Genomic DNA, 16,602 nt, shown 5'->3' on the forward strand with positions numbered 1-16,602 from the left:
ATGTGGTTGTGTGTAGCCTGAAATTGTACTCTTTTTTGTTTTCTGTGCAAAACACCTTTAGATTTGTAAGAGCTCTTCCTCTTTACAGAGACAGCAGCCATTGAAAGAAAAGGAGTACTTGTGGCACCTTAGAGACAAACCAATTTATTTGAGCATGAGCTTTCGTGAGCTACAGCTCACTTCATCGGATGCATTGAGTTGATACAGAGTTGATGCAACCTATGCAAGAGACGAGTCACACTTATTTACTTTTGTTCTTTGTTTTGGTGCATCCTGTCTTCTAAACTAAGTCATTCTTTCAATGTCTGTGCTTTCTTTCTGTGTATGGAAAAACACAGCAGTTGGGGGGAAGAGACAAAAGAAATGGCTGTTTTACAAAGCCATGAATTTTCACACTGAAATAGAGAGTTTGTATAATTAAGAATTAGAGTTGTGTAATGTACTTAATTAACTGAGTTTGAACACTCAGTGAGTGGTGTCTCAGAGGGCTTTTGCCTTGTAAGGGGGTGAGGAGAACTGAAAGTGTCAATCTAGTGCCTGAGTGGAACAGTGGGTGGAAATATGGTAGGCGAAAGACAACAATTGATAGATAGCTTGGCAGGATATCACGGTAGGCACTGAGTCTGTATTAGGTGAGTTGAAAAAAATAATCTGTGCAAGCAGGGGAGGAATTAGGATAGATTGAGGACAAACATGCAGAAAGTAAATGAGCCATCAGTTTGTGAATCAATGTCTTGTTCCATGTATTCCTTGTTCAGTTTATTTTAGCACTTACCTTTGTTTAAGGAAACTTCCATTATGACCCTGTCATTGGGCTTTGTGGTGCTTAATGAGACGGCAACACCATCTGAACTGAAAGAGCTGTTTTCCTTGGTTATCCGAGTGCTGGAGCTCAGAGACCGACATAAGTGTGACGATAGGTAGCTAGAGGCAGAATACGGGGTGCTAAGGCTTGTCCTGACTGTAAGGGTGAGGAGACCCTTTTTGGCCTGCTAGAAAATAAAAACAATGAGTGGGCTGAGCTCACATGCACCTTTTGGGTAAAGATAGAAATTGTGCTGTGAGGAGAATGTGTAACCTTGAATTTTTGTAAAGCATCATAATGTGTTAATCCGTACATTGATTCTCCATTCAGTTCCAGAATTTCATCACCTGTTTTAAAAAGGAATAATTAAACTGTGTTACTAATTGCTATTCCCGAATTGTGTGAGAGACAAATAGCCAAGAATGATCATGCAGTAATGCATGGAGACGAAAATATACCACTTATAGCACTGATTTCAGTGGGACCAGATAGAGCCCTTCGGTGAGATTAAAATGCTGCTATAAATATTTTGTGCTCTAAATCAAATGTGTGAAAATTAAGTTAATGTTAGACTCCTCCCCGATACAGGAAATGATTGGATTTTTACATTTTCAGTATTGCCAACTCTCGCAATTTTATCCTGACTAGACATTTTGGATTGGGACTTTTTTCCCTGATTCATGAAAAGATACAGTTGCCAACTGTCTAATCACACAAATCCAAACACCTTTGTCCCTGCCCCTTCCCAGAGGCATCGCTCCTACTCCAACCCTTCTCTGAGGCCCTGCCCTGCTCACTTTATTCCCCCCCTCCCCGGGTGGCTCGCTCTCCCCCACCCTCGCTCATTTTCACTGGGCTCAGGCAGGGGGTTGGGGTGCAGGAGGAGGTGCAGGCTCTGGGCTGGGGCCAAGGGATTCGGAGTGTGGGAGGGGGCTCTGGCCTGAGCCTGGGGCAGGGAATTGGGATGCAGGAGAGGGTGCAGGGTGCAAGCTCTGGGAGGGAGTTTGAGTGCTGGAGGGGGCTCAAGGCTAGGGCAGGGGATTGGGGTGTGGGAGGGGATGAGGGGTGCAGGCTCTTGGAGGGAGTTTGGGTGCAGGAGGGGGCTCCGGGCTGGGGCAGGGGATTGGGGTGGGGGAGAGGGTGAGGGGTGCAGGCTCTGGCTGGGTGGCACTTACCTTGGGCAGCTCCCAGTCAGTGGTGCAGCAGGGCTAAGGCAGGCTCCCTGCCTGCCCTGGCCCCATGCCACTCCTGGAAGCAGCCAGCACATCCCTGCAGCCCCTGAGGCAGGGGGCAGAGGTCTCCACATGCTCCCTGAGTGCCGACTCTGCAGCTCCCATTGGCTGGGAAATGCGGCCAATGGGCCCTGTGGGAGCAGAGCCTACCTTAATCCCGCTGCGCTGCTGACCGGGACAGGAGCCGCCCGAGATAAGTGGGGCCAGGGGGCTCCATGCACTGGCCACTCCAGGAAGTGGTAAGCATGTCCCTGCAGCCCCTGGAGGGGAAGAGAGGAGGCTCTGCAAGCTGCCCCACCTGCAGGCACCACCCCTGCAGCTCAAAGTGGCCGGGAACTGCGGCCAATGGGAGCTGTGGAGTCGGTGCTTGGGGCATGGGCAGTGTGCGGAGACCCCTGCCCCCCTCCCCAGGGGCCGCAGGAATGTGCCGGCCACTTCAGGGAGCAGTGCGGAGCCAGGGCAGGTAGGGGCCCTGCCTTAGCCCCGCTGCGCCACTGGACTGCCCACTCGCAATTTTTCCCTTTGTCAAAATGGCCACCATCTCCTTGTGCCACTCATAGGCCTGAAGCCAGCAAGATAGATAGAGTCTATCAGCTTGTGGCAATCAGGCTGCCATTTATAAAGTTGGCTGCCACCTCCTGTTTTGAATGAGACTAAGGCCATTCCTACAGGCAAAATGGCTACCACTTTATGGCTCAGGGTACTAGTCAGGACATATGGATTGCAAGGGGCAGCAGAGACTCTGTAAAAAGTGGATGGGGGAGGGGAAGCAGGGCATTGGTGACAGCAGGCGGCAGATTTAGGTGTTCGGGGGGATGTGGGGGTGCGAAGGACAGTAATGGGGTGGGAGATGGAGAGATGGAATGGCAGCTTCCCTAGCTTGGGGTAATGATGGTTAAGGGGAGTCCTCTCCAAGCAGCCAGGGGAAGGCAGTGTCACAGTGTTGCCAACTCTCATGAACTGATCATGAGTAGCAGGATTTTGGCGCCTGTAGGAGGAGCTGTTGCGATGATGCCAGGAGCTCTTCCAATCCCATAATTTTCAGAGAGGGCACATGGGCAGAGTTCTATGCAAGAGCCTTGGAGCTGAGGACACAGACCTGCCCTGTCACTGAGCCCTGCCTTCATGTTTAGCCCTAGAGCAGAGAGAGTGTCCTAGGGGAGGGGGAGTTGGGGAAGTGGTGCTGCTGGGTCCCAGGCACAGACGTGTTGCTCTGGGGTCAGGGCACTAAGAGGAAATGGATGGCAGTTCCCCTATCTTAGGGGTGAGGCTTGGGTAAGTGGTGTCTCCATCTGAGCAGCTTGGGAGAGGCATGCATTTCTGTGGTCATTAAAGGTTGCCTTTTTCAGCTTGAAATGATCACATATCCACACTGGAAGAGGAGTAGAGGGAAGTCAAAAGACACGCTAAACAACATGATCAGATTTTTTTTAAAAAACCCACCCTCCTGATTTTGTGGGGTCTGGCTGATGATTTTTGATCTCTTGAGGTTGGCAATACTGCAGCTGAATGGCTAAAAACTTTGAAATTTCATTGAAAAATGAAACTATTTGATTTCCCCACTCCAGTTTTCTGCCTAGTTCTATTACAGTGGCCAAAAAGGTAACTGAGTCACTAGCCTCTCTTCTGAGATTGTAAATAGAGGAGCCATGCCAATTAGAATGTGGATATTTGCCATGCAAGCAATGAAATTAAACTACCACCTCATTTCACAGCAGTCACCAAACAATCTTCAGGGGAAAACAACTTTCATTCACAACCAACCTGAGCTGGCTTTGACCCTTATGTCACCAATCCCACAAGCAATCTGATCCTCTTTTGTCCTACATTTTAAATGCCCTACCTTCTTGTAACCTTCCATCAGCAGCAGCAGCTCCACCTGGAAAGATGGTCTTTACATAGATACCAATGGGCCCATAAATGCTGTCCTTCCCTCCAACAATACTGAAGCCCAACCCCTAAATTATGAAAGAGAGAGAGAGAGAGATCATGTTTATTTCTCATAATGGTTACATTATTTTCCCTTCTGTACTAAGATGCTACATGGGCAATAACAATTAGCAAAATTGTATGATGGACATTAATATGTTCATTACAAGATTTAAAACAAAGGTGGATATAGTGATCCCCAACTTAAAATTTCAGTTAAATATCTTCTAAGTTCTTCTTTATAAAAGTCACAAACCATTAATTTGATACTATATCTGCACTGCAATAGTAACTTCTGATGATTAGAGCATAGGTTTAAGTTCCATACTCCTGACTCTGCCACTAACATAATGTGTGGCCTTAGGTGAGTCACTTAACCTCTTTTGCCTCAATTTCCCGACCCATAAAATGGAACTGATATTCACCTCAGAGGGATATTCTGAGACTTACTTCTGGGGGAATTCTGCAACGCTGCTCACACGCAGAATTCATGTCCCCCACAGGTTTTTTTTCTCCACAGAAAATACATTCTGCCAGGGGTTGCCGTGGCACCAGAACAGAGGGAAGCCAGTTCACCAGCCACAGGGAGGCTGCCAATAGGGAGGACAAGAAGCTGCCTTTCTCGCAGTGCTCTGCCTGTGGGACCAGGTGAGGAGGCGCAGGATATGGTGAGAACAGACAGAGCAGGGCAGATGGGGCTGCTGGGATTCTGGCATTCTGAAGGGCTAGCTGTGGGGGGACATACTGGGGCAGGGGCTGAATGTGAATAGGAGTGCAGGGCCATGAGCGCATGGGGGTGGCTAAGTGTGGGTGCAGGGACAATGGAGGCGGTAGGTGGTTGAGTGGTGGTGTAGGGACACATGAAGATGGGGGAGGGAAGCATGGGGATCGGGGAGTGGGGGGCAGGGGTTGTGTGGGGGCAGAGGGTGGCTAAGTGGGGGTGCAGGGACACATGGTGACAGGGGGAGGAGGATGCAGGGCCACATGGAGATGTGGAGAAGGGGTGGTTGAGTGGGGGGTGCACGGAGACAAGGTGATGGGGGAAGATGTACTTGACTGAATGGGAGAGGCTAGGGGTCAGACAGAATCTGCATGGGGGAAGCGCCCCAACTCCCTAACAATCTCCTCCCTCCCCAAAAAAACCCTGTTCCATACTTCTCCCACTCACATCCAACAACCCTACAGGTTCACTCCAGGCTACTTCCCAGCAACTTCCCTCTCCCTCAGCTCCTCCATTACCCCTGAGTTTCCCAAACCCTTTGTACTGCTTCTGAGGAGGGAGGGAAATATGTTTCCTTATTGTAGTTTAAACGAATTATTACTCAAAGTTTTGTATTAATATGCCTAGTAAGAAAACTATTTGTCAAAAAAATTGAATTTCTGAATCTTTTTTGTTATCTTTGTTGTTATAGACATACTTGACAGGCATTTTGAAATAAATTGAAATTGGTGTGATAATATTGTGTTATTTTGACCAAAACAATAAGCAGAATTTTAAAATGTTGTGCCCGGAATTTTTAATTTTTTGGCACAGAATTCCCCCAGGAGTAGAGATTGTACTTAATTACTATTTGTAAACCAACTGGAAATCCATGGATGAAAAGTGCTATAGAAGTGCAAAGTATTACACACAATGAGGCCCTGATACATGACTAGGGCCCCTAGGTGCTACCGTACACAATACAGATGATGATCATAATAATTTATTTTATTGAATTCCAGAGAAGGACTTTCTGATTGTAGTCACTACATCTGTAATGGACATTGTTATTTAGAAAGAGATCTTAATTAGAGAATTTACAGGCCTAAAAGGCCTCTGTTTAAGTTCTAGCTTCCATATTTTATGCATCCCAGTTACAAATGAAAGTCAGTCAAAAAATAATCACAAATAATGCAAATGTGTGGCAGACAGAGAGCAAGAACACCCCTTTGGCATTTTTATTTGTAAGAGTGATAGAAATTGCCTTCTCTCTGTCTTGCTAGATATGGTCTGTGTAAATCTAAGTTTTGTTTTTGTGCATGTGTGCATGATTTTACCGAGGGTCTTGCTTATGTAACTATGCTTTATCACCGACTGCATCTTGTGGAGTTTCCTGGCTTAACAAATCAGGATGATGCAAGCTGCAAAGCACTAGATGATATAAACAAAGCTGGTAATACGTTGCCATGGAGAACATGCTCTAGCTACTGTGCACACATGCGATTCCCATTAGCCTCAATGGCAGATATGCACGTGCATGGAGAGTGAGCCCTCACGTAGAGTACAGTAGATGTGCTATGAAATACTGCAAAATCCGAATCGAGCTGAAGACAAATTGCACTGAAGAGCCAGTCCTGCAAGGTGCTGAATTCCCTCAATTCCTGTTAAGTCAGCACCTAACAGGATAGAGTTCAGCTGTAATCTTGCTGTGTGAATGTTTGGTGTTTGTGAAAGGTGACAAATCAAAAGGTTCTGGAGGCTGCAGTCCTTTATTTACCTGGAGGTCAGATAAGGCACAAGCAGTGCATTCTTCCCCACACTGCCAGTCCACCACTGTCTGTCAGCTCTGACTTGGAGGGAGCATCTCGAGAAGGGAGAGGCTAATTCAGTCTCCAGATCCCATTCAGTCAGTGCCCCTGGTTGTTAAGAAGGATGCCAGTGAATGTCAGCTGTTGGTGGTGATTGTGTCCATTAGGAACTGGCCTGTGACCACCAACACATGGCACAGACCACCAAACAGTCAGCAGAGGATGGTGATTTTTAGTCACTGGCTGCCCAGGCCCAGATTGGAACTGGCAACCCAGAGGCGAAAGGCTCCCTGTCCCGTTACCAGCCTCCCTGCACCATTCGCTCCCCATTTGATATGTACCTTTATACCGGGGAAGGTGACTAGCATTCTGTTTATGGTAATATACACAAGCATCTCACCTTCCCTTGGCCTTTCATCAAAACAATGTTTGATATTACGGAAGCCTGTGAGCCACAAGACGTATGCGTTAACTGAGCAGTGCTCAGTGATCTAGAGGGTCTTGAAACAGCCTGCAAAGAGAAAAATAGTTTTAATGCAGTGCCAAGCATTTACATACCAGATGAATGTGTGCAATTGCTCTGTGAGAGTATAGTCTTCATGGAACAACAAAGATCCCACAGGCAGAACATGCTGGGTTTTAAAATGTTTGTTTGCATGATTCAGACAGCTCATTTCTCCAGGACCCAATGGGCTACAGAATTATCTGGAACATGTCCTGGTACTTTAGTCTTTTTTCAGATGCATAGGATATTCAGCTAAAACCCTGAGGTCCTTATAGACTATGGGCTTCATTTTGAAATTGCTTAAATCATTTCTATGCTTGTCTAGCTACTGTGATACAACCAGATTTAGAATCTAGACCCTAGAAGTACTCTCTCATACTTGAGTCATATTATTTGTGTTGGCATTTGATATTCCCATGCCAAAATTATGTGGTTGCACATTTGGGTCACAACAAGCACTGTTATGTAAGGGCCTGAGTACAGCACTGTGAATCCAGATCATCTCCAGATTTCTATTCTTATTATTTACTGCTATTACTCAAAGCTCTAGTCTAGTCAAAGCTGTGCAATCCTGACTTTGCCATTGACTAGCTCTGTATCCTTGTCACCATTTTTCTGCCCATTTCCTTTGCCATCGAAGGGTGAAAATAATATAAACTTTTACCCATAGCATCTTGTTGTTGTACACTATTAATTAATGCCTTTATAAGTGCTTCAAAGATGTAAACAGCCACATCCGGAGATTAAGTACCAGTACAGAATTCTTCCAGTGAAAGAAGTAGTTCCGTTTTGCTTGGATCTATTCAGTGAGAAGCTGATAACCAATCTGCAAGTAGTCTGCTTCCCTCAGTTTAATAGATGGTGGATTTCTTAATTTGTTTCCAGCCCATCAGGCATGACCAGTTTTAATATGAGTCTGTATCTGTAGTGATATACATGTAAGCAGGGTCTGAATGAGCTCTACCCTGACACCCAGCGATGAACTGGGGAGCAAGACATCAGGGGCAGACCATACTTGCCCTAGACAGAGCTGCTTTGCCAAAGTGATCAATTTTGGCAGGTTTGGGGTTACAACCCACTCTGAATGCAGGGGTATCCTTATTGCATGAGTAAAGGGCAGCAGAACTTAGTACTGTATGCCTTGACTGAACCTCCCTTGCTAAGCAGGGAGTAGGGATGCCAAATCCCAGTAACGATGAGAGCGGATGGGGACTGGTGTTCCTACCCGGCGGTGTGCGCTCTGCCTAAAGAGTCCTAGGCCCCATTTGACCCTCCCCTCTCCAGTGTTTAAAGACAGAGCAGATTGGACTTGACTGAGAGGCCTTGTTTCTGTTCAGTGATTACTAGAGCTGAAACTACTGATGAGCAGGTCTAGGAGCTAAGCTTTGGACGTGGGGTGGGGACAGTGTTGCAGTGAAAGACAATGAAGAGGGAGCAGCACCGAGGTTCCCAGGTACCCAGTGAAATCACTGAGCGCAGGACTACGTTGGGGGTCCCCAGACCACGGCAAGCCGCAGTGGCAGTGATAACAGTGGCAGAGATGAGGGTGGTAGAGGTGGCAGCAAGCGGCCAGCGATGGCAGAGATAACAGCGGCGGCAAGCGGCAAGCCGTGGCAGAGATAGCAGCGGTAGTGAGCCAGCTGGAGAGGCAGCAGCAGCAGCTAGGGCATGGCTTGATGCCCTGCCCCCCCCATCCCCACCACGGGTGGTGGATAGACCCATGTGAACGCACCTCTGAACTCCGGGTCTTTGCTGACTAAGGTCAACCAACTGTGAGTGGGGAGCAGTGGAGGGAGAGAGGAAGGGCGTGTTGAAGGGACGATCATTCGTTGGGAGTTTCACACCACGCGATGGGAAACTGAGGCAAAGGACACCACCCAAAGTACTGGGGGTGGGTGTTTGTTTATGGCTACATGCTTTTGAGCGGTGGTTGTGGTGTTTTCTCATATGAATGCTTGGTTCCCTTTCCTTTTTAATACAAGTTTTTCTTTTGTTATACACAGACTCAGTGCTTGCAACTGGGGAGGTATTGCCTCTTAGCGGTGCCCAGGGATGGTGTTTAGTTTTCTCAGGTTACTGAGTGCGGACTTAAGCCACTTCTGTTTTGTATTGTTCAGAGGAACCCCTAGATATTGAACCTTGTTGCTGCCAACTCCAGCTGGCAGAAAGGTTACATACATAATGAAGATGTCCTATATGAACGTTAGCACGAAGCTTATTTAAGCACTGAATCAAGTTATTATCTAATGCTAAGTATGCATGAAGTTCAGCAGGGCCAGAAGCATGTGCAGAGAAGCTCAGAGTTCTGATTTTCTACAAATTTGTTTATGCAGCGATGTGAAACTAACAGCTGCATGAGGATCTAATGTATGGAACACCCATCAAGCATTCAGCTTCTGCATATGTCAGGAAATGAGGCTTGACGAGTACATGAGAATAAGCTTATTCGTACAGTACCATAGAGAGAGTTACGAATGTGAATATCTGGGAGATGGCTGTGTAATGCCAAAAATATACTCAGTGAAAGCTACATCTCCGTCAAAACCCTGGGCGGTAGCCCATCTTCCACTAGGGACCTGAGATATGTGCAAGTTTATACACAGTTTGTTGAAATTCATGCCCCTGAGGAAGGGCCTGTGTAAAGCTCTTCAAGGTGCAGAAGCATTGCAATTTCTATATGTGGCCAGCAGGGTGGATCAGCCATTCAGGGGGCCTCTTCTGCTGTCACAGTGGCAGTGCTCTCTCCTAGCTCCAAATAGGTGAGAGGGCTATGGGGGTGACCAAGGGAAGGGACAACAGCATCCACTCTCCTGTGGATCCATTGTAGCTGGAAAACTTGCATAGGGGATGATCAGGAGCAGCAGCTGCTGGAGAAAGGACAACGGAGGGGCTGTGCTGTCATAGAGCCTTTCCTCCATCTCTGGACCTGCACCTCACACAGTCAATTCAGTGTGTGTGGGGGGGAGGGGGGAGTAGGCAGAAATTTCACCATGGGGAGGGCATCCCTTTCACTTGGGATGGCCCGCTGGCAGGGAGCATGGCTGGAGCGACTGAGGGATGCACTGATTCACTGTATCCCTAGTGCAGTCTCCAATGGCAGGGCCCCTAAGGCGGGAAAGTTTTGGCAAGGAAACTAAGTGCAACTTAGCTGGAGTGTTCTTGTTGAGCCTGATGAATGTAACTTTCTAGTGGTGTGTGATTTCCTGTTGCACTTACCGGACCTCTTCCTACCAAACAGTCTAGCTGCTGAGAGAGTGACTTCCGGTTACTGTAAAGAGAATGGGGCTGTCTGTCTCTATATGCTGTTGATTTCTTTGTCACTGGATAGTCAATTTCCCCCATCCAGTAAGGATTTACACCTACAGGAGACAGAAGGCACGACACCGTATTTTTCATGAGCATTAGCTTCAAACACTTCTGCATCAAACACTTGACTCAATAAATTCCGTTTAGAAAGATTTTTCAAGTTGTAAATATAACTGTACCAGGCAGTGATGGGATTCCCTGAGCCACCATTAAGAACCAAACCTCACAAGCTTCAGTTGCACCCAGTGACTTCACACGATCAACTGCTGGGCACACTCAGCTAATAGAGAGAGTTCTGCATGGCAGACACACAGGGCCTTGTTCAAAGACTGCCTGCTGCACATACATTCCATTCACTTTTATGCACAAGCTTCTGCATCCATAACCCTCTCTCTCCATATCAGGGGCTCGTTACAAGGGAGCATCTTAATTGCATCACATGATGCACTGAGAGCAAAATCACATTACCCCGAAGTAAAGAAGACAGATACAGTTATCACAGAATCAAAGATGATACAGATGAAAAGACCTGTTAGCTGAGCCAATTCCTCCTTCTGCCAATGCAGGGTGAGACTATTATATGCATTTCCCCACTTTCCTTGAAAGACTATTCCACAACCTAACAGACTTCACTGTTCGGTAGACTTTTTTTAGTAGATACAGGTTTTCAAAAGACAGTAGGCTGGATGTGTATTTTTTTCCACAGCAAAACCCTGGGCGCAAGATTGTGGAAAATCTGCCCACTGGTGCACTGTGTCTACACGGCTGTGCTCCACTGAGGGACTTGCACCCAGCCTGTGCTACCACAGTGGTGCTGGCCAAGTTGTGCGGGGAGGGAGAGAAAGGAGGGGATGTGCTGACTCCGCATATCCCCAGGGCAGCCTCTGCCAGTGTGGGATCCTATGAAGCCCTGACTGCAAATTCAAGCTCCATCCTTGGGAGAAGCAGCTGAGAAGGACAGCGGTGCAGACACTACCTACACTTCCCCAGGGGTGAGACCCTCTAGGACACAGCAACCCCAGCTGTCTTAGAAGGGGGTAATCAGGCCCAACCACCTAATGCTAGACTATGTGTCCACAAAGGGGTTCTGCTGGCATAAGCCATGAGGAGGAGATCAGGCAGCTTGTACCTGGATAACGGTGGCATTTCTATCTGTTACAGGCTTTCACAGTTTGAATCACTGGAGTGTACTTCTGTTCATGTCACCTATGCCAAACAATCATAGGAGGCCAGAACCTGATCCAGCCTTTCTGGCTATAATAAACTGCTGCATCAATGACCACCCTCTGGCTTATGCTATGTCTAGTAGAAGGAATATGCAGTGCAGGGGGACTGGGCAGGTAATTCACCTGTTTAAAATTTTAACATGCTGACATACAGAGTATAGGATTGGGTTTTCTGGCTGTGCCCTGTTTCACTACTGCTACCCTTGCTATATTGTTTCTATGCTTTCACCTATGCTGTGTACAGGCACATCTGGATTTTATTTTATTACAAGCTATTTCAGCTACTGCACATCCCCATAAAGTTTCTTTTCTGTCTGTTTATATCTATCTTTGCATTTCCAGTGTGCCATGGCATCTGGGCAAAAGTGAAACGCCTCCTAGAGACTCAACTAAGTTGTTAGTTTTAACTATTTCACTCGAAAGGCCATGTTGATTACATTCAATGGAAAACAGATAATAGCATTGTGAATAATCATCTCCATCTGACATATTTTACCAACAAAGCACAAAGTAAACTGAAAGGGTTCATTATTTAGGGAACATGTATCACTAGTCTGTACATTTGATTAGAGAATAGATACTGTCCTCAGCCCATCTGAGTATCCCGGAACACTATTATTTTTGTTTCCAGGAATTACAACCAGAAAGGGAGAGAACATCATAATGTAGTTCATAAACTTTATGTCCAGATGTCTCATTTAATGCAAACATTTAACACAGCCTAACACTAAAACTACAGCACAGAAGTTAACACTGAGTTAAAGTGACATTCCCAACATAAAACTGATACATTTTAAAATGTCACTGCCCCTATTACTAACAACACTCGAGAGTATGGAAATATAAATAATTTTAAAGATCTAATATATTTCTCAGCATTTATGCTGCTTGTTTCCTTTTTGCATTTTCACTCATTCTCTCAAAGGGACCTTCAAAATTGAACCTACAAATCAAGCTCATGTACATCTTTGCACACAAACACAGTGGGTGAAATCCCAGTCCTACGGAAGTTAATGGGAGTTTTGGCATTATCTTCAGTGGAGCCAGGATTTCACTTGTGTACCAGCATACATCAAAACGTCAGATACACTGTGCGTATGTGTGTGTGCAAATAGCTACACAATGAAATAGGTGTGCCCATATTTGTGACTACAAATCCGGGAGGCACACTTGTAAATGTTACCCGTATTAAAAACTTGTTTATAGTCAATTGCAATACCTGCTTCTCAAGTATTGGTATATGTTGCCTTTGGGAATGATAACACTTAAGAGGAATGTTTAAATTAAAAATGTTTTTTTAAAATTACAAAAATGTTTTTGTTAATGTTAATTTTAGTAAAAATCAACCAAAGCTTTCCCCCACAAAAAATAGTCTGAACCAGTTCAGGGTACCTTTAAAATATGCAAAATGGTGTGCATATGTAAGTTGATACATAATTTTAATGTACAGGGATCATGACTGATAAGTATGCATGGATATCTGAATCCATTCTTTAATACTAGCTTGTCATGCAGCATGAGTCTTACAGAAGAAACTAGCTAAAACCCTCCAGAGTAAAGCTTGGCAAAAAAAAGCTGTTTCTTTCAACATCATGATATCGTAACCTGAGAAAGTTTCATGCATTTAAATTTCCCAAGAGAATATATTTCCTCTTAGAAACTTACTGGTTGAATTACTGCGAGTCCTTTGGCAGCTGGCTTTAGAGTGCAGAAAACAATTAGTTTGTATTTCCATTTTAACAGGCCTTTCATTACAGACACCTGTTGAGGATTCCTGAAAAGAGACCCAGAATATTTTAAATACAAATCTGACCAGCTATGTTTTTACTGAGAGTGCTAATCACTTCACCAAGTGCAACAACAAAAACATGGAAGTTAATCTCAATTTTTAAAAAAAATTCTCACAATTCAGTTTGCACAGACTTCAGCCTGGATTTTAACTTATACCCCAGAACTTGGGCAGGAAAGCAGTTTATCTGACATAAATGGAATGATAAGGGATGGTGATTCTAAATTATTTGTTTGATCGCATTTCTTTCAAAATATCAGAGGTAACTGTAACTTACCTGAGGACTAGTATGGAAATACATGCAGTTTAGAAGTTACATTCAAGATGCTAGGTAAAAATGAGTCTATCTCCCTCTTCTTCCCCCACCCGCAACAAACCTACAAGAATATTTTCATTTCTTGGTAACTCCAGATATGCTGCTCTAAATATCAGATGTGACTAGTGGTTTGATTTTAAAGGGGCCTGATTTTTGGAGGGTAGATGATTAGCACTTTCTGAGAATCGGTCCCTTTCAAGGAGTTCCAAGATAGGCACCCAAGATTACTTTGAAAACAGTGGCCACTGTGTTCAGCATTTATAAGCTTTCAATTAAACAAATTTGTCCAAAATAGCTTGGGAGTTCAATGGGAAAAGTAAATGATTACACCCAACTAGGAACCTCGACTCTAAGCATACTTTAAAAATAAGAAGTTTCGTCCATCTATGGATCTAGGGAATGCAATTTATTGCAATTAATAGGATTATTGAGCCTTATCAGTTCTAAAAGAATGATAAAAGGGCACTAATTGCATGGAAAAACCTCTCTCAGTTAAATCATTGGGGAAATAGCTATGACAAAATCCCATGTATGTGACAAACTATCACTTTGCATAAAAAGCCAAGCCAGTTTTACTCAAGGGAATCTTGCAGGGGCTGAGGAGGCCACAAAATGGTATAGGAGCAGGGTCTATATGTCATAAGATGTTGAGGGCCAACAACAAGATTTAACTTACTTCTTGAAGTCTAGTTTTAGTAGAGCTGTTTGGAAGTATCCTGTCACAGTGAGCCACTGAATGGTAACGCTCCTCTTCAGCAGCAAGTGGCACCATTGCCAAATCATAAAAAAATACATCCTCTTTCCGGCCTGTTTCCTCTAGTGAATTCTTTAGAATAAGAAGCACAAAGAAGAGTCTGAAGGGTGCGTTGTGAAACTGATTTTTATAGGTTTTGGCTAAGTAGCCGGTTCCAGAATCTCATTTCCAAAATGTTTTCTGTTCACTTTTAGTTTTATTTTTCAGCCAACATAATGTATGTTTTAAAGTGCACAGTGGGACCTAACCACGCTGAAGCTGTTGGCTGCTACCATAATATAAATGTTAAATATAGTCTGCCTTATAAAACATAAGTCCTCTTTGATTTTGAAAGGAAAAAGAAATAAACCCCTGGTTAGAGTCTAACAGACCTCACGGTGATAGACAATGTACAGTATGAAGATGCTAAAAAGAGGCACACTCTAGGCAGGACGGGAGACTTCAGTTCTCATTTCTCTAACTAAGCCTGTACTAGCTACGTGAGTTTCCTGGGCTCTAGATAACTGAATGTTTTTTTCGTTAACGTTTAGGTCCCAATCCTGCAATGAACACCTGCACGAACACCATTGACGTCAAAGGGGCTCCATGCAGATGTAAGGCAGGGAAGCACCCCCCTGGAACTCACTGCAGGAGTGGTGCCTTAGGGCTTGTCTACACAGTGCTTCAGTCTGTACTAGCGGGGTATAATGCCTTTTTTAATGCCTTTGCTATATGACAGATTATTGGGAGAGCAGCAATAACTAAATTAGGGAAATACAACCAGCACCACTCAGATGTGTGCTTGAGGGTAGGTTTAAACTGTGAGATCTGGATCCAAATGGTCTACCCACAAAAGATCAAAGGGCTTCCACTGGAAAAGGGCTTGTTTGTAATACTCCTGCCTCACTGTCCTGTTAATGCTACCTCGTGCTCTCTGATCCCGATGGCAAACCCTAGCACTCTGTAGCAGTGGGTCCCACAGCTATAGAGCCTTGGATCCAAACTTGGTGGGTCCTTGGCCCTTTCCCAGCCCAGGTCCTGGATTCATGGATCTTCCATTCATCCACCCCAGCTTTGGTCAGTCTGTACATAGAAAACACACAGTGGTGGGGTATGTGCTTATGAAAGGAGTGACTGTATAGTCCCAGCTAAAATTTCTAAGGGCTGATGGCTCCCCATAGTCTCTGTTTGTCCTGGAAGAGCTACACTGAAGGTTAGCAGACTTAGACCACGTGAGGTTTGGGGGAGAAAAAACAAATGTTCCAGATATTCAGTGCACTGATTCCTCTTGCCTTTCAGGTAAACACTTTTGAAATGCCAAGGAGATGTGGAGTGGACCACAGCCCTCCTACTTACCTTGTTAGCAATCACCAAATTCACCAGTCCAGTTGCTGATTGAATGAGAGATTCAGCCTCTTTGTTGGTGAGCTCATTAAGTGATTGTCCATTTAGTGTTAACAGTTCATCCCCTGGGCTTAGACGACCATCCCTTTAAAACACACACACACAGTATTACAGACCCAAGAACAATACAGCATAATTGAGATTGTTCTTGATGTCTCGCCCACAAAGGCACATGAAATCTCTCCTTTCCCCTGCCACCTTGAACACTCTCATGCAGGGGCTGGCTACAATCACAGATGGCTCCCTGCAAGCACTCCTTAGTGCACAAAACATCCCAAAGAGCTCCCTCTTCCCCCACCATTCTAAGCTGTGGAGAGGACTGTATACTGTGCTCTCTAAAGAGAACCCAGGGCCATAATGCCTTCCAGTACATCTGGTAGCATGGTGGCCTTTACCAAGGGCTATTAAAGAGGGGACACCATAAATCTTTTACAATGCACAAGTTAGCCTCTTTCTAATCAATGATTAGATAATGCATAGAGAGTACACTTATAAAGTTTGTGGACGATACCAAGCTGGGAGGGATTGCAAGGGCTTTGGAGGGTAGGATTAAAATTCAAAATGATCTGGACAAACTGGAGAAATGGTCTGAAGTAAATAAGATGAAATTCAATAAGGACAAATGCAAAGTACTCCATTTAGGAAAGAATAATCAGTTGCATACATACAAAATGGAAAATGACTGCCTAGCAAGGAGTACTGCAGAAAGGGATCTGGGGGTCATAGTGGATTGCAAGCTAAATATGAGTGAAGAGTGTAACGCTGTTACAAAACAAGTGAATACTATTCTGTAATGTTTTAAGCAAGACACAAGAAGTAATTTCTCCACTCTACTCAGCACTGATAAGG

General features: G+C 45.0%; 1 protein-coding gene across 1 annotated transcript in view; it reads right to left on the reverse strand.

The window, feature by feature from the left end:
* LOC144929097 (pro-interleukin-16-like) overlaps window positions 1-16,602 on the reverse strand; it is a 36,267-nt gene that overhangs the window by 9,568 nt on the left and 10,097 nt on the right. Inside the window, exons 3-10 of the mRNA XM_078854704.1 lie at window positions 15,706-15,838; window positions 14,293-14,442; window positions 13,177-13,285; window positions 10,196-10,338; window positions 6,875-6,985; window positions 3,881-3,995; window positions 1,079-1,152; window positions 776-992 (exon numbers count right to left, since the gene is read on the reverse strand). Of these exons, the coding sequence (XP_078710830.1) occupies window positions 776-992; window positions 1,079-1,152; window positions 3,881-3,995; window positions 6,875-6,985; window positions 10,196-10,338; window positions 13,177-13,285; window positions 14,293-14,442; window positions 15,706-15,838 (1,052 nt within the window). The remainder of the gene's footprint in view (window positions 1-775; window positions 993-1,078; window positions 1,153-3,880; window positions 3,996-6,874; window positions 6,986-10,195; window positions 10,339-13,176; window positions 13,286-14,292; window positions 14,443-15,705; window positions 15,839-16,602) is intronic.

This window comes from Lepidochelys kempii, chromosome 10 (genome assembly GCF_965140285.1).
Source record: "Lepidochelys kempii isolate rLepKem1 chromosome 10, rLepKem1.hap1, whole genome shotgun sequence".
In the NCBI taxonomy this organism is placed as follows: Eukaryota; Metazoa; Chordata; order Testudines; family Cheloniidae; genus Lepidochelys; species Lepidochelys kempii.